The 22,247-nt window shown below is 43.1% G+C and overlaps 1 protein-coding gene across 1 annotated transcript in view; it reads left to right on the top strand.

The window, feature by feature from the left end:
- The window catches only part of LOC109910936 (receptor tyrosine-protein kinase erbB-4-like), a 690,251-nt gene that overhangs the window by 269,585 nt on the left and 398,419 nt on the right, over nt 1-22,247 (top strand). Inside the window, exons 12-13 of the mRNA XM_048598686.1 lie at nt 4,484-4,638; nt 13,992-14,036. Of these exons, the coding sequence (XP_048454643.1) occupies nt 4,484-4,638; nt 13,992-14,036 (200 nt within the window). The remainder of the gene's footprint in view (nt 1-4,483; nt 4,639-13,991; nt 14,037-22,247) is intronic.

Here is a 22,247-nt window from a genome sequence, read left to right as displayed (position 1 = left end):
TGTCGAGTATTGGGTATTCCACCTTACATTCATTCACGCCTATCACAGGGTCTGGGAATAATGAGTCAGATTGAAAATGTAGTTCTGTCATTTCACTGAAGGTTCCTTTAAAATTCTTGCAAAAGGTCTTGATGTTAATAAGCAACACAACGTATTGTTTTCATTTAGCAGCTCTATGACCTCCAGCAATATTTTCTGGAGGAGCTGATGTATCTGCAAAGTACAACTGGAAGAGTTTGCAGTGAAAGCCTTTTAATATGAATGCTGCTAGCCATAAGCATTATGTTCTGTAGATTTAATGAAGTAAGATGTATTGAACATGAGAGCAATGGGCTAGTCACCAAGCAAAGATCCTGCCTCTCACAGATAATTGTCCATTAACTAATTCCTACTGTCTACGATCAGTGCAAATAAGGCAAGCTCCCTGATAAATGATAATGGGAGAGACAAGGGTAAGTTGAGTAAGTGCATCCCTGGAAGGTTCAGATATTCATAGAGCATGTGAATCGGCCAATGGAATGCCATTTCTGAGAATGGAAGGTAAGTTCACATCAATTAGAAATTGCAAAGTGATTATCCTTTGACGCTACTATATTAAACATAAAAAAAAAGATTGAAAGTCTGACAACAGTGCTGTTATTTGTCTCTTTTGAATGCTATACAGCACTAATGGAGGTTTGCATTGTATCCTTCATTGCCTTTAGCATATTACATGTTGTAATTTTCTAGACTGCTATTTTCGCAGATCCTGAGCAGCAGAAAACTTGTTGATCTCACCCATACAGCCTAAAAATTAATGAGGCCTACACACCACTGAACGTGCACGGCAGGTTTATGCTTCATAAGCTGGTGGCGTTGCTTTAATTGGACACAATCAAGACCTAAATCTCATTAATGTTTGATTGGATCTCTCCCACATATACGTGGGTAAATCAACTTAGCTACATGCATGTTTACTGGTGTGCTTCTCTTTGCCTGGTCCCTCTGCTGATAGACTGGGAATGCTGTCCTATTGAAGGAACACAGAGTGCACAAAACAAGAAGTCATTTAAAAGTAGAATTTCGCAAGATTAATTGTGCTGTGGGTTAGTAGCTTCCCATTAATTTTCAGTGGGATAAAACAAAACAGCAGGTAATCAATTTTAAACAAGGATGCTAAGGGGACTCTGGGCAGTCACGGTTCTGGGTGTGCAAAGCAACAAAAATTGTTTAGAAAATAAATTCTCGGTTTGAAATAAGAGATAGGTGAGGAAGGACATTTTGGACCTCTCAATATAGTATGTCCTCAACCATCCCATCTAATAAAATCAAAGTTCCTTTGAAAGCTGGTGTTAGTAATCATTTTGTTTTGTGAGACATTAGGAATAGTTTGCTCTCACAAAGCCGAGGATCATTTTATCCAGCGGCTGGGGTCGTTTATGCAGGGATCACAACTTTGTGATTCCATACCTTCCCTTTCTGTTGCTGCTTGAGTGGAAGCTGCAGAAATTTATCAATGATTTCAATCCTGAAGAAAATTATCCAATTTACAGCACACCCATTTGTTTGTCACCTTTCCCTGAGGGTTTAAGTGCTAATGCCAGTGTCACTGGGGTGAAACCTCTGCTTGGTTATTGATTCTGTTTCTCTCAGCCACCAAGGTCAAAACAGCACTTCATGAGGCTAAAATGTCATGACTTTTTTTGCACTGCAGGAAGTGTTGTTGCAATGCGATAACATTCATTATGAAATGCTTGACTTTGAAACCCAATTGTTATCATTAAAGATGGCTTCTGATATAACAAACGCTGTTCTAATGCAATTCTGATGGGGTAAATAATGTTTGATTATGCCCCTGGGATGGGGAGAAGAGAAATTCTATTTACACATTAACACATTAAATGGAGAAGAGGCTATCATGGTTAACATTTCAGATAGTGATTGGTCGAATAGGAATGTCAATTGATTTGCTTTATTAAAACCAACGTCCTACAGTCACCACAATTCACAATTGTTTAATCGTCTGAAAGGCATTCTTTGAGTTTCTTATGAGGGAGCCACAGTTTGTGTCAAAATCGTTCAGCTGTACATTTTTTCACTCCCATTCTTAAATCACCTTGGGATGTTTGACCACTGGAAGGTGTTATATAAATGCAAATTCTTGTTTAGCTATTATGCTCATTAACTAGGAATGCACCAAACACTTCAGCTGCTTCATGCTCCCCAGTAGAACTGGTGCTGCAATACAAGGAGGGTTGGATTCTTCTACAAGACTGCTATCAACCAATGATTAGGGTGATTCTGGGGCCCAGTGCTGCCCGTGTAAATCTTGGACTATGCATAGGAAGCTTGCAAATTTTTCCTTTGCTGAGTGGAGGAAGGGTTGGGGCACACGTGGAATTCCTCATGGTGCATTTCTCTTCCATGTCTAGCTTGTCCTGGATCCAGCAGTGACTTCCACTCAGTGACATTCTAGCACTTCATGAAACATTATATCCTGCAGTTTAAAATAAGGCTGCTCCCTAAAATGCACCAATTAAACTTTTAGAGGGACTATTGTCACATTGGTGGTGGCCCTCCCTTTCATTTCAAAAAAGTAGAAACCTTTTGGTTTGCTCATCTTTGGAAGGCATTATCTCTTGCTGGCATGTGGTTCCCTGAATTGCTGATTAGTTTTACATATTTCAGCATTTGAAAATGATTTGTCATGGAACGTGCATCATGACATGTCCCCCTTTCTGTTCTCACCCCGTGCCCATCAAAATTACCTCTGATTCCAGGGCACAGTTAACAATGATGGAGAATCGGTACTGCCACTGATGAGGTATCCTGCCTGTCCTCTGCCACAGATCCCTGTAGCTAGTTGCCGCAACTCAAAAACATTTGCATTCATATAGCTACCTCAGCCACCTCAAGATATCCCAAGGCAGTTTACAGGATTTGTAGGCCACGGTAATGTCAAACAGCCAAATTACTCACATCCAAGGCCGATTGTACCAGAAATGAACAGGGCTGGTTGAGGGGTATATTTTGGGCAGGGCATGACTGAGAAGAGTATTGCCCCCAGACCTTTTACATCCAATTGAGAGGGCAAACTATTGTCACTGTTTAACATTGCAACCAAACGATGGTTACCTCTGTCAGGGCAGTACACCCTGCTGCACTGGTATGTCCCGCTGGATTGCATATTTGAGCCTGTGAAGTGGGATGCGAACCCACAGCACTCTGACTGTGGCTCAAGAGAGATACACACTGAACCACATCACAATGTGCAACTTTCTTTAGAGACTAAAATTAAAAGACTTGATGTGTGCTCATGTTTTTTTCTTTTAAACACAAAGTTCTTCCACAGTCGGTGGACTCAAAAAGAAAAGAAACACAAGGAGAGCTTTGCTGCCTCCTGGTTCCATCCCTGATTTGGGGGGATAATCAACCCTGCAGGAAAACCCTGGATTCTCCTGGACATCGAGGTTAATTTCCAGGCTACTGCTGCTGGCGACACCTGGGAGAAAAACCACAGAGGCATCAAAAAGAATTATTACCCTACATCATGTATCATTGACATAAGCATTGGGTGAAGAATTACAAAGAAAGGCTGATTGACTGGGTTGAGCAGTTAGAGGTGAGAGGTGATTATGATAAAACCTACAAGAGTATGCCCAATTGGAGCAGAAACTTGGTTCCCTGTCAGGCAATCCTCTTGCCAGTATGACAGTGTCAGGATTCAAGAGCACAGAGTATTAGCTTAAAACAAAAAAATAGGGATTTTGTGCATATACCACGTAGAGTCATACACCCTCATAGTCATGGAGTTGTAGAGATGTATAGCATGGAAACAGATCCTTCAGCCCAACTCGTCCATGCCGAACTGAAATCCTAAATTAGTCTAGTCCCATTTGCTAGCATCTGTGCCATATCCCTCTAAACACTTCCTAGTCACGTACCCATCCAGATGCCTTTTAAACGTTGTTAAACTAAACAGCAGAGGCAGTTGGCTGTGCAGGCTATTGCTGGGTCAGACAGCTGTGCAGGTTTACTGCTCCTTTTGATTTACTTCCCATGTGCTCATTGCCTTTGTCTCTCTTTCTCCTTTTTAAAGTGCCTTTGTTTTGATGTCTTTTCCCCCAAAGTTGCAAAACAATGCAACAGCTTATAAAACAATGATTACTGCTCTGCTCCTAGAATTCGAGGAAATCAGCTCCAACATTGAAAATACCTCAAAAAAGGAGCAACTCTTTCGGCCACAATTTTTTTTTCCCGTCTCCATCTTGGATTACTCAGAATCCTTATGTTGAAACAGTTTTTGTTGTGGGTCTTCTAACCATTTGCTAGTTATATAGCTCGAGACAAGGGCTCTTTCTGTCCTTGGCGATAGTGATAAAATGCAGGGAACATGCATAAACAATCCTCTGGTAGTTTGTTCACTTTTTACAAGTGGTGCTCATCCATTTTCTGTCGGTTCAGGCAAGAAGTGTAAGCTGTTTGTTTGCTTGTGGCTTGCCAGGGCCCTGACCATTGCACCAAGTGCTCCCACTTCAAGGATGGGCCCAACTGTGTGGAGAAGTGTCCCGATGGACTTCATGGCGCCAAGGGCTTCATCTTCAAGTATGCTGACTCCAACCACGAGTGCCATCCTTGCCATGCCAACTGCACCCAGGGGTAAGTGTCATGGGGGGCACAGAACTGTCACCACCCTGTGTGATTCTCTCAAGCGTGCTGGACAATACGTGGAAAGCAGAGTCTGCACAGGGGGAGGAAACTTGAAAATGAGGTTTGTAATCTCCATGCTTTTTGAGGGGATGTTGGGCAGGTACCTGAAGGAGGACGAAAATTTGCTGATAAGGTTAGACGAAGAAGGAGCTTAGAACTCGACGTGTCTCTTTGGCTGAATTCCCTGCTTGTAATTTCAAAACATTTCTATCTTCCTGCTGCTGGAGAAGCCTGTTTCAGTGGTGGGTTAGCTCTTTCCCCTTTTGACAGCTACAGTTGAGATGTTTGCATCTTGATAAGTAATTATAGAACATTCAAAACTGACTTTTCTACATTAGGAAATCCACTCTGTTTACGTTTTCTTTGAAACCGGAAATAACACGCAAGGCTTCAGTATCGAGTAGGGATCCTGCAGCAGCTGCCCCGTAGTCTATGAGTAAATTTAAATCAATAAATAATTAAATGTGTTGCTTAACTTTACGGTTAATGTCAAGCATTGGAAAATAGTTCTTTCTCTTGGTGAATTTAATTACAATAGAGGCATGAGGGAAATGACAGAAAATGTCATTGTGCCAGTGGGATCAAAACAGATTTATCCTTTCTCTCACTGTTGTGAGCCAAGATTGGGACCAATAAACTATTTTCCTTTTATTAAACGATAATGGAAGTAAAGTATCACCTTTGGTTATGACTGAAATTTAAATGAAGCTGTTGCCAAGTAGTAGTGCTCTGGCATTTGAACTGGCCAGTTTTCAGCTCCAATGATTGATTAGATATTTTCTGGTAGAGTGTGCCTGATGCTTTAGCCTTTTTTGTGCTGTTTCAGTCCAACATTCCCATCTGATGCACTCCAGAGAGGGAAAAGAGCAGGTAACAGTGCACAGCGAGTTGTTCTCATCTGGATGTGCTGCAGGAAAGGGCAGTGGAAGCAGTTTCAATAGTCACATTCTAAAGGGAATTGGGGGATATCAGGGAAAGCAATTGTTGTCACGAACTGTAGGAGAGGACGGAGAGGAGTACAGCAAAAGGCGCTTTCAGAAATCCAGCAGAAAGGGTGGGGAAAAGAAATCCTTCACAATCTGAAACATTCCAAAAGGATGATATCTGAAACTGGGAGGGATTCGCAGGCCTAGCTTCAGGTGCTGAAATGTCTGGATTCAGTTCCTGTACGTCGGACTCTCGAACTGGCACCAGCACCTCCTGGAACAGGGCATCCGGGAAAAATAACAAGCTGAAACTGCTGCTCCTGGCAGCTGCCCAGTGAAACCGGACTGGCAGATGTCAGATTAGGATGAGATTGGGTGACACTGTCTCTCGTGTGGCGAAATAGCCATCTCTCCAAGAAAGACAGACGCCTCAGGTAAAGTCCAGGAAGCTAATCCAAGCAAAAGGCAGGACAACAGAGAGAAAAAAAAATGACCACATCAGAGCAGAAGAAAAACCCCAATTGGAAGTGTCATAATTGTAGCCCAAACAGTGTATGATGTCTTTGACGATGAATTTTGATCACTCAGTGATCACTTAAGTGTGGTGAGCAAGCAGACATGACCTTTGTTCTTGATGTGCTGTATGGGACGAAACGTATGTGGGAGGAAAATGTTAAGAGCTGGATTACCTGTTACTCGGTTTACAAGTCTCCTCTTCAGTGGATGAGTGAGAGAGGTCTGTGCATGCCCAGGGAGAGAGTGGTCAGTGCAGACTCAGGGACACAGGGGTCTGTGCAGGCCCAGAGAGAGAGATGGGCCCATGCAGGCCCAGGAAGAGGGGGATCTGTACAGGCCCAAGGAGAGAGAGGGGTCTGTGCAGGCTCAAGAACAGAGAGGGGACTGTGAAGGCCCAGGGAGAGAGATGGGTGTCCGTGCAGGCCCAGGGAGAGAGAGGCTTTTTGAGGTCTTTCCCTGAGATGATGGTGAACTTAGAGTTGCTGTTTGACCTGATACTAAAACTCTCAATAACATCATCAGGGTATTAATTCTGTGCGAAGTAAGCTCACCCGGTGAGAACATGGTGCCGGCTTTTGTCACTCCTGTTACGAGTTCCAAGTTTTACCACATCCACCGTCCGGAGGCCCCAAGAGTGATGGTCACCTCAGAAAAGTCTTCCCACTCACCTCAGAGAAACCTTCCCTCTCGTTGCTGGCTCTTCCCTCCCACCTCAGAGACCATTTTCTTCCCTCAGAAGCTTCCCACCCAACCTCAGGGGTGCCTCCTCTTCACCTTAAAGTGTTCTCCACCCTCACTTACAAATCAGGGTCTGGAATAGGCCATTCAGTCTGTTGAACCTGTTCCTACATTCCATAAGATCATGGCTGATCTGACTGCTCTACATTTCTGCCTTCCCCGATAACCTTACACTGCCTTGCTTATCAAGAATTTATCTATGCCTGCCTGGAGTGTATTTAGAAACTCTGCTTCCATGGTCTTTTGAGTAGGAGGGTTCCAAAGATATGGAACCCTCCTTCTGTCTTAAATGGGTGACCCCTCAACCCCAGTTCTAGATAGCCCCACAAGAGGAAACATACCTTTCACATCAATCTGGTGAAGACCCCCTCAGGAAATTGAATATTTTAATCAATTTCATTTCCTTCTCCTGAACTCTGGTGGATACATGTCTAGCCTCCCTGCCCCTTCCATATAAGACAACTTGCTTGCTTCAGTCTCAAATCCAAGTGGTTTTTGTTCACTTCATGCCAGGCACAGAATGGAGCAAGTTAATACACTGCTTCCCCACAAGTTACTGACGTACACTCATTTTAAGATTAACCTCCATGTTGTATCATTAAAGAGGATAGAAGATCGGTCCCTGCACCCATGGCTGCTGGCAACCTTGTAAAGTACAGCTCAAGCAAAGATTGCTGCTGCAATCAGAATGATCAGGATGTTTCAAGCATTCTGGAGCTCGATAATATCCAATCCAGTCTGTTCTTTAGACACCTGCACCATCCATCAACATGTTTGAGCTGTTCGGCCACAATGTTGCAGTGCATTGAGTTCTGCGCCATTCATTTGAGACAGGCAACATGGAGATCAAATGATGAGGTGGCCAAGCCCTTCTGAAAAAATAGAGCCATCAAGACATTGGGGAGGTAGCTGAGGCCATCTTCCATTGAGTGCCATGATCAAGTCACTGCTTTAAGCTGCAAACCACCTCAGGAAGATAATCCGTTTGAAATCACATTCTCCAATACTTTGCAGTTCCTTGGATGCTGACTGAATTATACAATATGATGGGTGCATGCTTCATTCTAATTAATGACAAATAGGATAAATACAGGACAATGTTCAATCCATGTTCTTTGCATGTGTGTCAACCTGTTCATTATCACTGTGATGTGTTACAAAACTGTGTACTTGGTTTCTAATTAGCGTTCCGGTGCAGCCCTTGTGAACGGAGCTGATTCTCTGATGGCCCCGAGGGTGATGTACATTACAAAGATTCTGCACCTCATTAGCCAGGAGATTGGCTGGTCAAGTCTGTTTTTTAGGCACCTCCCACCATCACCATTTCAGCAATGCATGGCCTCACTGTTGCAATGCCTCAAGTGCCAGGCCATTCATTTGTGACAACCACAGTCAATACTGTAATCATTGGGCTTTCCATCAAGGTGTCCGTTGAGGGAATGTGGACGTTCTCTGTAAGATCTGTGAACCCTGACTTAACCCTGAGTTATAAATTCCAATCAAGTTGAAAGCATCAAATAGAATACCTTTAAGATTTGTGCCCAAACTGTTTGATTGCATGGGAAATCCAGTCCTTTGGACGTACACCATTCAAGACTGCATAGCACACATTGAGGTTGTCATGTTCTGAACAATCAATAACATGTCACTGTACAGTTCAAATGTCAGACTCTTCATCAGAACTTGGTGACTCAGATTAAAAACCACACTCAGATATCAGTCTTCATCAGGCTGCTGAACCTGGGAAGCCTTGTCACTGAGTGAGCAGAAGAGAGAAGATCACTACTGAAAGCAGTCACTTCCACTTGGCCCTCTTCAATTAGGCGCTATATACGAAACTGTCATGTTTCCTCCTCAGCCTCACTGCTCGCTACTTTGGATGATGTTGATTGTGTCACAGAGTTGGAATCACTCCCTGTCTGGCTCACAGTTCTTCCATTTCAACAGGAGGAGAGTGAACAAAATGGTCCACAAATTGAACTGCTCTCAATGCATGAGACTCAGTTTGAGAGTATGTCTGTAAACCCATCATTGACTAGATCAGTATTTCAATCACAAGCCACTTCACAATGAGCCATGAACTAATGACAAAGCCTCCGACTTCACTAGGCTAAATCATCTCCAATAGTCTAAATTTCAGAGTGATTTTCTTGAAAGGGGTCAGTGGTTTAAATCGGTTAGAACCAGGTCCTGTTAAGGCTGGCAGCAACTACTTTGCTCATCAATGTGGAAGAGGTTTGGAGAGACATTGAATGCATCAGGAACCGAATACAATGTCATACATCAAACACTCCTGAGTGATGAGTCTTTAAAGACAATTGCCGTGCCATTTTCCTGTTTCCACTTCCTAATAATAACAACCTCATTCTCCACTGAGACAGTGTGTTCTATTCCTGGTTCTCCTACACATGTACCAAACTGGGTAACATTACTTTACCACTCAGGGTATTGTCCAACAATAGGATAATTCAAATGTTGACTTGTCTACTTGTGACATATGCCCAAATGCCCAGTGATGTTGGCTCTGCTTAGTAGAATGTGTGATGTATAATTATTATCTAACATCTTGCCAATTTCTCTAGCTGTAGGACATTTAATCATCACTGACAGCCCCCAATACTTGAAGTAAGCATTTTCTTCTTCCCAAGTACTCCCTACCTGTTCTGCTTCCTGTACCGAGTCAAACTCTGTCTGCAATCCTGCTTTGTTCTTCAGGACTTCTGTTATGCTAAACTGCTGCCTAAATGTTCCCAGCACGATTTCATCTCATTATGGTAGTTCACAGATGACAGTCTGGGTTATGAACGCTGATGCTTTACTGCTGTGCAGGTGTTAAAACACACCGTTCACCCTAGGAAATAATAAAAATGAGGGTTGATGGCGGGGTGGGGTTAACTAGCCTGCTAATAACTCCTGAAAAGATAAAGCAATGTTCTGTTCACTCCACAAAAATTTACACTCATTTCTAAGATTATAAAACTGAAACATTCTCTCAAATCCTTTACAGAACCTGTAGAGGCAGAGCATTTGTATGCCCACACTGTTCTTTATCATATATATAAACCCTGCTTGCATTCAACAGGACTTGCAATTGGGCTCCAATTAAAACTTAAAATGTAAAGCCAGACAGAGGAATTATGCTTTCTATACATAAATCAGCTGCAGTTCAACAGCCTAAAAGTCAGACCCATGAACAGAAGTGCGAAAGTTTAACTATCTCCCCATTAATTGCTACCACAATCGAATGTTTACCGAGAATGTCATCTTCCAGTATCTGCTTCTCGTGTTTTAAATACGCTTCTGTATGAGCAACCTGGGGATCACTGCGGACACTGTAGGAGAATGCCTGATAGTTTCCATAACTAGCAAACTAGAAATTCATCCTCAGACACTTAACATATCCCCCATGTGTCATCTCATTGGTAGAATATCAAAAATAGGGAGCAGTAGGCACTTTCCTACTTTTTATTAAAAGGGTTGTCTCCAGCTTGTTGCCTTGTGTTTCTTTTTGTATTCTGTTTTGCCTGCAAACCGAAGATGTTTCTTTCAACTCAGATTTCATCCAGTGTACAAAAGCTGTGATAGTCCTCAGTGGATGGAATAGCAACATTAATTTTTGTAATTAAGTCAGAAGTCATGAGCAATGGAATGGGTAATGAAGGGAATCACCGCTATAACTCTGTTTAGTATAAATAACACATTCTGCAGTACAAACCGAGGCAGAAACACATCTCCAGGTCTAAATATTAGTAAAGGCCTCAGTTAATGAGGTCAGCTGAACCGTTCTATGTCATTATCACAAACTGCACTGCACTGGGACTACCCAGTAACATAGACTTACATCATGCTTTATCCAGTCTTGCTCGGCTGCTGTGGATTTTGGTGCCTAACTATTTGCACTGATCTCCAGTTCCTTCATCACTCTCCTGTCTCTCTGTTTCAGTTACAAAAATAGAAATTGCTGGAAAAGCTCAGCGGGTCTGGCAACATCTGTGAAGAGAAATCAGAGTTAATGTTTTTCAAGTGACCCTCCTGTTCTGAGAGTCACTCGATCCGAACTGTTAACTCTGATTTCTCTCCACAGATGTTGCCAGACCCGCTGAGCTTTTCCAGCAATTTCTATTTTTGTCTCTGATTTACAGCATCTGCAGTTCTTTTAGGTTGTTTTTTCCATGTTTCAGTTGCCCTTTTCCTCTACCTTATCACATAAGAATAGGGACATGAGACTTTAGAGCAGCATTAGGTCTTTAAGCCCTTTGAGATTGCTCTATCATAGTTCTGCCTACACCTCTCTGCTTCAGTCCTGACATGTTGTGCTCCTTCACCCTAACTAACTGTAATTTCCATCGCCTGCCTGGCAAAGCCAACAGCATGTGCACCAAATGATCATTGAGATTTAAACACCAGGACAAACAAGCTTGCATAATTTCTTTGCTAAATTCAGTAAACCTCAAACATGTCCCGCCTCAGTACATGGAGACCAGAACACACAGACTCCCAATCTTTATTCACTGACCAGCTCAAAGCTTTGTGATGCCACCATACTCGGTTGGCGGTGGTAATTCACAACTTAAACAACCAACCAGAGGAGGAGACTTTATGGGGAGGTCTTCCTCAATGATAGCACTCAGCATGTGTACTGATGGCAAGGCTGAATCATTTGCATTGATCTTCAGCTTGAAGTGTCGAGTGGATGATCCTGTTCCCTCGGTTCTCAGCATTATGGATGCTGATCTCCAGACAATTCAATTCACTCCATGTCATAGGAAGAAATAGCTGGATGAACTGAGAGTTTAAAAGGCAAATGGGCTACTGCAACATTCCGACTGTAGTGCTGAAGACATGTGCCCCTAGACAGGTATTCCAGGAGCTGCAACACCGCATCACCCAGAACTGTGGAAGACTGCCCAGGTATGTAATGAACACGCAATACTGGAAACAAGCTGGGTAATCATGACTCTATCAGCGGATTCTCTCTCATCAGCAGTGATAGAAAGTATCTTTGATAGTACTATCAAGAGGCAGTTAATTAGCCTGAAAGCAGCATTTTGCTAAGTGTGATTGTTAGGAAGATGGAACTCAGGAGATCGAGGAAAACTCTCTGCTGGATGGAACCCGTAACTGGTACATAAGAGGATAGTTGTGGTTGTTGAAGGTCAGTCATCTCATCTCCGGGACATCTCTGCACGAGTTCCTCAGGGTAGTGTCCTAGGCCCAACTATCTTCAGCTGCTTCATTAATGACCTTCCCTCCATCAAAAGATCAGAAGTGAATATATTCGTCGGTGCTTATACGATGTTCAGCACCATTCGCGACACCTTAGATACTGAAGCAGTCAATGCAATAAGACTTGGATAACATTCCAATGTGGGCCAATAAGTAGCAAGTAACATGTGCCATGTTAGTGCCAGAAAATGTCATAAGAGAGAATCTGTCCATCTCTCATTGACTATCACCTGAATCAGAATTGACAACAGCCTCAGAGTAGCCGTTGACCAGAAACTGAACTGCACCAGCCATATAAATGCAGTGATAACAATAGCAGGTCAGAGGCTGAGTGTTTTGCAGTAACTGGCCCATCTCCTAACTCCTCAAAGTCTGTCCTCCATGTACAAACCACAAGTCAGGAGTGTGATGGAAGACTCACCAATTCCCTGGACATTCACAGCTCTGACAACGCTCATAGCTTGACACCATCCAAATGATGGAGTCTACTTGATTGGCACCACATTCACCACATTGAATATTCACTCCCTGCAAGACCAGTGCACTGTGGCAGCAGGGTGAACAGTAGCAAATCAACAAGGTTGTTTTGACAGAATCTTTCAAACCTGTGACCTCTACCATCTAGAAGGATAAGAATATCAGGCATATTGGAACACCTCCACCTGAAAATTCCATTTCAAGCCACATACCATCCCGAATTGGAAATATATCACTGTTGTTAACTATCACTGGGTCAAAATCCTGAAACTCCCTCCCTAACAACACCGACGGTGTACCAGCACCAAAGGGACTGCAACGGTTCAAGAAGGCAGCTCACCAGCAGCACCTTCTCTAGGGTGATTAGGAACGAGCAACAAATGCTGGCTCAACCAATGAAATGCACATCCTGTGATGGAATGATAAAGAAATGATCAGAAACAAAGCACTGCCAGCCTCGCTGTGTGGACTAAAAGCCAGACGCTCCAGGTCTTAAAGCTGTGTGCAAAAACTGAAAGGCTTCCATTCTGACTGCCCAGGAATGTGTTGGATTCAGAGCCACCTAGTGGAGCAAAAATCAGATACAGGTTAATGAGTTGAGACATGAAGATATCCTACAGTTTATTAAATATTAATATAAGTGACAGGCTGCGTTGAAACTGACAGCAACATATTAAAGGGGTTACCACAATGTCATAAAGTTAGAGAGGCAACCTCTGGCACTTTACTGACTTCCCAATTCTGAGGTGTCTGTGTTTTTTTTTAATATACAACCTGAATACATCTGGAGCTCTTTGGGAGGGCAAATCCTTTAGTTTTGCCAGTGATGTCCTTCAGGGAAAATGCGATTTAGAGATATATTATCAGTGCCTGTGTCTTTATTTAGTTGCTTGGTTTTGTTTTCAGACACATTCCAGGAGGTAGAGAGCTCCCTGCAGATGTTATTACAAGCCAACCTCTGTTACATTTGAGTAAAAGACAAATTCCCAGAGACTGGTTTATAACATGGGTGCTGGTTACCATTCAAATCATAAGTGGCATCCATTCTTCCTAATCATCAGTTCATTCCATACAGATCACATTATCATTGTCCCTGCTTTAGTATGCTGCCAACAAAACAAAAGCTTTTTGTTAAGTCTGTCATTTTCATTGGACCCGCAAGATTGAGGGGCTGGAGGGAGGAAGCAGTGGTGGTGGGTTGGGGGCAGCTGGAGGCGTGGCAGTCTGGGGGTGTTCCCAGTGCTCTGGCAGATTCCCATGAAGCTGAAGTGCCATGCGGCCCAAGGTTGTAATTTAACTATTGTGACTGTGTTACTGTAACATTGTGAAGGTTGTAATTACTCTGTTAACATGACGGTTTTTTTGTTCCTCCCCCCCACCCTGCTCTGAATAACGGACTTCAACCTTGCTGTGCTGCAGGTGCACAGGCCCTCGTATTAAGGACTGCATCGAGATGATGGATAGGTACCTATTGTGCGCTGTCTGCGGCATGCTGTGCTGTGCGAATGTTTGCTGAAAGGGGGATGGTATTGTGCTGTAATTGTACCCAGGTGTACAGGCCTTACTCTCCATGACAGTGCTGCTGGATAGCTCATTCCACCTTTCCACGACATGCTAGGTAACATCCACCATATTTTCATCTCATACCCTCCCCAGCCCCTCGTTTTGTGTCTCATAGGATTATTAAATGAAGTGATGAATAAATAATGAAAATTAAAGCCTTTCAGCAACGATTCCTTTTAAATCATCAAATTAACCTACTAATCACCCTGTCACAGGAATGAGATTTTGATGAGGCGTAATCAATGGGATGGACGAGGTCTCTGCCTGTTTGCGCTATTTTTACTCTGTGAGCATTTCTTTATCAGTCTGGATTGCTGCATTAATAGAATCTGAAGTGTATCACTAATTGCTTGGGGTTAACTGCTCAGGCTTGGCTTCTTGGCCTCGAGTCTGAGACTTGCTTGCACACGTCTGGTTAAATGAAAACCGGGGATCTGATATTTGCGGGGTGACATTTCTGCTGGGGAGATTGAGCTAGCTCCTTGGCAATCACAGTTTGCTTTAATTACCTCTGCTGCACTCCAGTATCTCACCCAGCTTACTGACCTTTCCCTCTCCCCGTCCCATGCAAATTCCACGATTGAATTAACACTTGTGTCATTGCAAGGGAATTAAAGCATCTGAGACAGATTCAAGACTATCTTCATATATACTGGGTCAACAGTCCTGCAGTGATAAGCGGGGAGCAGATATGAGTGATTGCTCTGCATGCTCGCAATTGTGCTGAAGAAAGGATTTTTCTCACACTGATGCAATTCTGACAAAGACAATAGATTCTAAAGCAGTTTTACAGCTTTCCTGGTGCTGAATACAATCAGAAAGGAATTAGATCCCAATCCCTCTCTTGTACCTCTGTCTTGGAACTTTCTTCACTGATGCTGAGGAGATCTTTGTGAGCAATATTTAAAACGTTTGTACCATATTTTGCACATCTGATTCCTGTACCCCATCCAAATTGATCTATCACATGGTCCAGAACCCGTCAGCTCATACATCACAGTCAGTTCTGATAGATTTACAGCTACGTGATGCTTTTTCAACCGTGTTAAGACAGTAGGAACATCCAACAAATTAACTTTAATAGTTAAACATAGTTGTTAAAACTGACAATTAGTTACAAGGAAACAGTTCATTTTTGGGCTTCTCCTCTTGCTTGAATCGTATTCTTCTATTTGAAACATTTTTAAATGCTCTGATTATTACCTCATAGCTCTCTGCTAACCCTCTATAATTCTAATTGCCTCTTATTTTACCTGGTATGTGTATATGTACAAAATCCTTTTTCAATCCTCACTTCCCTGTCTTTCCCATTCACATCAATAAAAATTCGCAGTTTTGAAGTTTTGCCTTCGGTTGACAGTGAGAAGTCTTGATCTAAGCCAGCAAGGAGAGAAATTGTCCACCAGCAGGAGGGTCGCTAACCAGAGGACAGGCAGATTTTAAGAGCGGCGCACAGTCAGTAAGCTTCTCCTGATCAGGAAGGAGAGATCTCATCTAGAGTGAGACATGGCCCGAGTGAGTATATACCTCAGGGAATTTGCAGGCAATGTACAAATTCAGTGCAGAGGGGAAGGGGTGCTTTTTGCTTGCTTTCTTTGGCTTATAGTTCATAAGTATTTTTTTTAAAAAGGATAAATTGAAGCCCAGGATCCAGGGCCCAGCACAAAATAGTGAGATCATAGATAAACTGTCAGTTCATTGGTTGGTGATAACTACTAATTTGACTATCATAGGTTACCTTCAGATTGAAGGTAGATAGGGGAAATACATACAGGTTACAAATTAAAAGACTAGTATGAATTTTTTAAAGATCAAATTAAGAACTGAATAATTAAAACAAGAGATGCCAAGCCAGGCAATGTATAGTAACTGCATGATGTAGGAGCTGGTAGATTCCATTGTGGTTCATATTAACAACCTCTGTAGCAAGTGATGGTTGCTTAAGGAACTCTGGCTCAGAATTGATTAGCTAAAGTCTGAGCTTCAAACATTGCAACACATTGGGTGTGGAGAGTACCTGGACACTGTGTTTCAGGAGGCAGGCACACCCTTAGATTGACTATCTCAAATTCAGTCAGTGGTCAGGGACAGGAGGGTGTGATTATGAGTGAGGCGCTTAGACAAATCGAAGAGGTAGTGCTGGAGGAGCCTCGGCCCTTGAGGTTGTCTAACAGGTTTAAGATTCTGTGTTTGGTTGAGAGTGAGGGCTGAAGGGAGGATGAGCAAACTGACCATAGCACCGTGGTACAGGGAGCCATTCAAGAGAGAGGAGGGAAGAGAAATGTAGTTATTCAGGGATAGAATAGTTGGGGGAAAAATACTGTTCTCGGTGGCCAGGATCGAGAGTCTCAAAGGCTGTGTTGCCTGCCTGGTATCCAGGTTCAGTGTATCTCATTTGGGCTGCAGAGGAACTTGGAGTGGGAAGGGAAAGATCCAGTTGTCATGGTCCACCTAGGGACCAACAATATGGGTAGAAAAAGGTTCTGCTGAGGGAATCTGAGCAGCTAGGGACAAAATTTAAAAGCAGAACCAAAAAGTGAATAATATCTGGATTACTACCTGAGCCATGACCAAATTGGCACAAGACCAATAAGATTGAAGATGTAAACACATGGCTCAAAGATTGTTGTGGGAGAAATAGGTTTGAATTCATGGGACATTAGCACCAGTACTGGGGAAGGTGGGAGCTGTTCTGACGGGCTGGGCTCCACCTGAATCATACTGGGACTAGACTCCTGGTGAATCTCATAACCAGGGGGAATAGGGCCTTAAACAAAATAGTCAGGGGTGGGTTCGGTTACATGGAAAATGATGGAAACAATTAAAAGGGGTGGTGGCGAAGAGCTCAGCAGCGGTTATTAAAATTTCCAGAACAAATAGTAGGACAGAGAGTGTGAAAAGGGTCAGGAATTTAATTTCAGGCACAGCAGGTAAGGGGACAATTGTAAGAAGGGGGCAGTCAATGCAGGACTGACACTGTTGTACTTAAATGCACTGAGTATATGAAACAAGGTAAAGGAGCATGTAGTGCAGATTGAAATTGGCAGGTACGATGTTTTACCTGCTACACAGGGATGTGGCTGCTTGGGGAATCAAGGCGAGGAACTAAATATCCAAGAATATATGTCCTGGTTAAAGGACAGGCAAATGAGCAGGGGGACAGGATTTCCTTGTTCATAAAAAATGAAGTTAAATCAATAGCAAGAAGTCAGATGGCGCAGAATCTAAGTGAGTAGAGTTGAGGAACCTCAAAGGGAAAAAGACTCTGATGGGAGTTGTGTACAGGCCTCCTGGCAGTAGTCAGGATGTGGGGAAGGAAATCAATCAGGAGATAGAAAAACTATGAAAGAAAGACACTGTTACAATAATCATAGGGGACTTTAATATGCAAGTAGACTCGGAAAATCAAGTTGGTAGCCAGATCGCCAGAAAAAAATTCATGGAGTGTCTACGAGATGGCCTTTTGGAGCAACCTGTGGTAGATCCAACTAGAGAACAGTGAGGTGAGAGAGAAGATGGACAAGTCGTGTCAGGCCAAGGAGGCAGGGATGAGAGGGAGGGTTGGTCATGGGCTAAGGCCGATGATGGGGAAATTTTGAAACTAGTAAAATCCACGTTTAGGCCATTGGGCTGCAGGCTCCCAATGTGGAATATGAGGTGTTTCCGGGTAGCATCGTTGTGACACTGGAGGAGGCCCAGGATGGACATGTCACCCAGGGAGTGGAGGGGGAGTTAAAATGGTTCGTGACCAGAAGGTGTTGTCGTTTGTCGCAAACAGAGCGCAGATGCTCTACAAAACAGTCTCCGAGCCGCCGCTTGGTCTCATCAATGTAGAGGAGGACACATCAGGAGCAGCGGAAACAGTAGACCACGTTGACGGATGTGCAGGTGAACCCCTGTCTGATGTGGAAGATTTGTTTTGTGCCTTGAATGGAGTTGAGGGAGGAGGTGTCGGGGCAGATGTTGCATTTCCTGTGGTTGCAGGGAAAGATGCCGCGGGTGGTTGGGTTTTACCAGTTTCAAAATCTCCCCAGCCCTGCCCCGGTCTCATCCCATGACCAACCCTCCCTCTCAACCCCACCTCCTTGACCTGACACAATCTGTCTACCTTCTCTCCCATCTATCCGCCCACCCATCCCACTGACCAATCCCCACCACTGCCTACCTGCACTCACCTATCACCATCACCATCCCTTACCTTCCCCAGCCCCACCCCTCCTCTCTCTATTTATTTCGGAGCTCCCCTCCCCCTCCCCCATTTCTGAAGAAGGGTCCCGACCTGAAACATCAACTTTCCTGCTCCTCTGATGCTGCCTGGCCTGCTGTGTTCATCCAGCTCCACACTGTGTTATCTCAGACTCCAGCATCAGCAGTTCTTATTATCTCTGTTGGAATGATGTGTTTGGTTTTACAGAAGGCCTATGACAAGGTGTCACATAGGAGGTTGTTGAACACCATATGAGCCTATGGTGTTGCGGGCAAGGAATGGCATGGAGAGAGAATTGGCTGACTGGCAGAAGGCTGAGCGTAGTGATAAAGAGGTCTTTTTCAGGATGGCAGCCAGTGACTAATGGAGTTCCTTAGGGGTCAGAGTTGGAACCAAAACTATTCATGTTATATATTAATGATCTGGATGAAGGAACTGAAGACATTGGCACTAAGTTTTAGATGACACAAAGATAGGTGGAGGGACAGGTAGTGTTGAGGAAGTGAGGAGGCTGCAAAAAGACTTGGACAGGCTAGGAAAGAGGACAAGGAAGTGGCAGATGGAATGCGATATGGGAAAGTGAAGGGCGGGTTATGCACTTTAGTCGGAAGAATAGAGGCACAGATTATTTTCTGAAGAAGGAAAGACTTTGGAAATCTGAAGCACAAAGGGATTTGGGAGTCTTCGCTCAGGATTTTCTGAAGGTTAACATGCAGGTTCATTTGGCAGTTAGGAAGGCAAATGCAATGTTTGCATTTGTTTCAAGAGGAATAGAATACTAGAGCAGAGATGTACTGTTGAGTCTGTGTAAGGCTCTGGTCAGACCACACTTGCAAAATTGTCAGTGGTTTTGGGCCCCCTATGTAAAGAAAGATAGGCTGGAATTGGAGAGAGTCTAGATGAATTGAATCGAATCATTTATTGTCACGAGTATTCAATGCAAAAATACAGGGAAAAGTATATACCTTTGCCATACATATATGGCACCATTCACATTAACTTAGAATAAGATAAGAAACAAAAAAAAAATTAAGAGAGTCCAACTTTCCTTTCCACTGCCGCAGTCCCGCACTGGGCTTTCTGGAAAGAGAAAAGAAAAGAAAGAGAAAGAGAACTGGCGAGCAGAGTGGAACTCCGATTGGAGCGACTTACCCTGCTGCCTTGAGGTTTACAAGAACGATCCCAGGGAATGAAGGACTTGTCGTAGGAGGAGCAATTGAGGACTCTGGGTCTGTGCTCTATGGAGCTTTGAAGGATGAGGGGGGAGTCTCATTGAAACTTACTGAGAAGCATGGACAGAGCGGATGTGGAGAAGTACTATTAGGAGAGACAAGGACACATGAACACAGCAACCAAGTGAAGGGATCGTTACAATATGGAATAAGGCAAAGGATCAATCAAGTCTGCACTAACCCTCTGAAGAGCATCCCAACCAGAACCACATTCCCACCCTAACCTCATAACCCAACGTATCCCACAGATAACCTAACTAGCCTAACATCCACAGACACTATGGTGCAACATACCATGGCCAGTCCACCTAACCTGCACATCTTTGGACTTTTGGAGGAGACCGGAATAACTGATGGAAACCCATACGGACATAAGGAGAATGTGCAAACTCCACACAGTCACCCCAAGGCTGGAATTGAACCCAGGTCCATGGCACATAACACTGTGTCACCCTATTTGAACAGGCTATTTAAAAAAATAATCAAAGGATGTGGCTAGGCCTGCATTTATTGCCGATTTTTAACTGTTAAGTGTCAACCACATTACTGTGGGTATGGAGTCACATGTAGGACAAACTAGGTAAGGATGGCCAATTTCATTCCCCTAAAGGACATTAGTGGACAAGATAGGTTTTCCTGACAATCGCAATGGTTTTATGTTCTTACTTTCAGACTTTTATTGAATTCAAATTCCACCACCTGCCAGAAATTACCTGGATCTCTCGATTAATAGTCCAGCAATAATACCACTCAGCTGTCACCTCCCTACTTGCCACTACCCTTTAGAATTGAGATGAGGAGGAATTTCTTCAGCCAGAAAGTGGTTAATTTGTCGGACTCATGCCACAGAGGGCTGTGGAGAACAGGTCGTTAGTGTATTTAAGACAGAGACAGATAGATTCTTGATTAGTAAGGGAGTCAAGGGTTATAGGGAGAAGGCAGGAGAATGGGGTTGAGAAGCACATCATCCATGATTGAATGGCAGATAAGACTTGATGGGCTGAATGGCCTAATTCTGTTCCTATATCTATTGCCTTATGGTCTTATTTAAAATAACTGGCAGAAGGATCAGAGGGCAGATGGGGAGAAGCATCTTGTGTCATGAGTTTTAGGTTAAATTTGGGATTGAGATCTGAGGTGCAATAAAAAGTATAGTAGCTGCTAGGTTGAAGCCATCCAGCTAAAAGGGTGATGAAAACAGGTTGAGTAGCAACTTTCAAACGGGAATTGGATACATATTTGAAAAGGAATAAAAGATGCTCTGGGAAAAGAGCTGGGATGTGAGAAGAAGTAGTGTAACCACAATGGACTGAATGGCCTCTGCCTGATTACTGTGTTCAGCAGCAAAATGAAAACAGAAAGCATTACTTGTATTATGATCAATAACAGTTGATCAGAAATAACTCATTCTCTGTAAAGTGCCAAGAGACATTTCTACAGGATGCAAAGTTGTACAAATATCATTCTCTTCCTGTGCAGAGACGAGTACAGACTTACCACCTTTCATTTGACTGTGCAAGATTCCAGTGCTGTGCACTCTGCTCACCCAGAAGCTAATGGAGAACTTACTAAAGGCAAACTTCCGTCACCGTTTCTCCGTGCCAAGTTTCTGTCTCAAACCTTTGTTGTAATCTCCATAGAGACCAACGACTTGTCAAAAATAATCAAAACTCCGGTAAATAGTTTAAAGGATGACACAAGATTTCACTTTTTGAGACAAACAAAAGACCAAAAACACTTTTGTCTGAAAAGTATATTTTAAACTATGAAAAAGGACCATTTCATGTTTTTCTTCAAACATCAACAAAATCACAATCTGCAGTTTGGATCAATTCTTTTTTTCTTTGAGGGGTCTTCTTGAGATTTTCTTGAAAGCTACCTTTTGATTTTTGGGGGCTACATTTTTCATTTCACTAACTCATTTGTTAGGTGATGCAGTCACGTAGCAATAACACTTTTCATATTTTTGTGTTGACTTACGTAGTGTTTGGACTCACAAAACCATTATAAGAAGACCTGATTAATGTGCTCAAAAATTATCTATCTTCCATTAAGCTAAAGCCACAAAAAATACAAGGAGAGATTTCATTTCCTTGACACCACGTATCTGAATTGGCACAAGACAACAGATGTAAGTTAGCAACAACTTGTTTTTCAAAATAACTGGCACAAACTTCTCCACACAAAAAGGCACCACCCTAAGTATAATTTCCACAGATTGCTGAGTTCACCACTGTGTTTGGTAAAGCTTTTTCATTGTACATGCATAAAGCTGATGGCTTCAACCTGGCAGCTACTATACTTTTTATTGCACCTCAGATCTCAATCCCAAATTTAAATCAAAATGTTTTGCATGTTGTTCATTACAGTAACATCCATTACATATTTTTCCCTATATTGCAGCTCCTAAATGTATACTGCCTTTAGCTGGAATCCCACAATCATCTGCAAGAAATTCTTTACCTCAGTGGTTACATGTGTTCCTGGCTTAGACTAGACTGCCTTTGTTGGCTAGTTTAAAATTGTTCCATATCCTTTGTAGCTTCCCACTCCATCCTCCATGCAGGCTGTCTGGAGATTCTTCTTTAGCTCAAGCTAGGCAAATTGCCCAAACACATTTTACCTCCTCACACTGTTGGTCCCTCCAATCCGAGCATATTCCTGCATGGTGAA

This window comes from Rhincodon typus, chromosome 7 (genome assembly GCF_021869965.1).
Source record: "Rhincodon typus isolate 14 chromosome 7, sRhiTyp1.1, whole genome shotgun sequence".
Classification (NCBI taxonomy): Eukaryota; Metazoa; Chordata; class Chondrichthyes; order Orectolobiformes; family Rhincodontidae; genus Rhincodon; species Rhincodon typus.
Note: the sequence above shows the minus strand (reverse complement) of the source record. Positions and strands in the feature narration are given on the sequence as shown.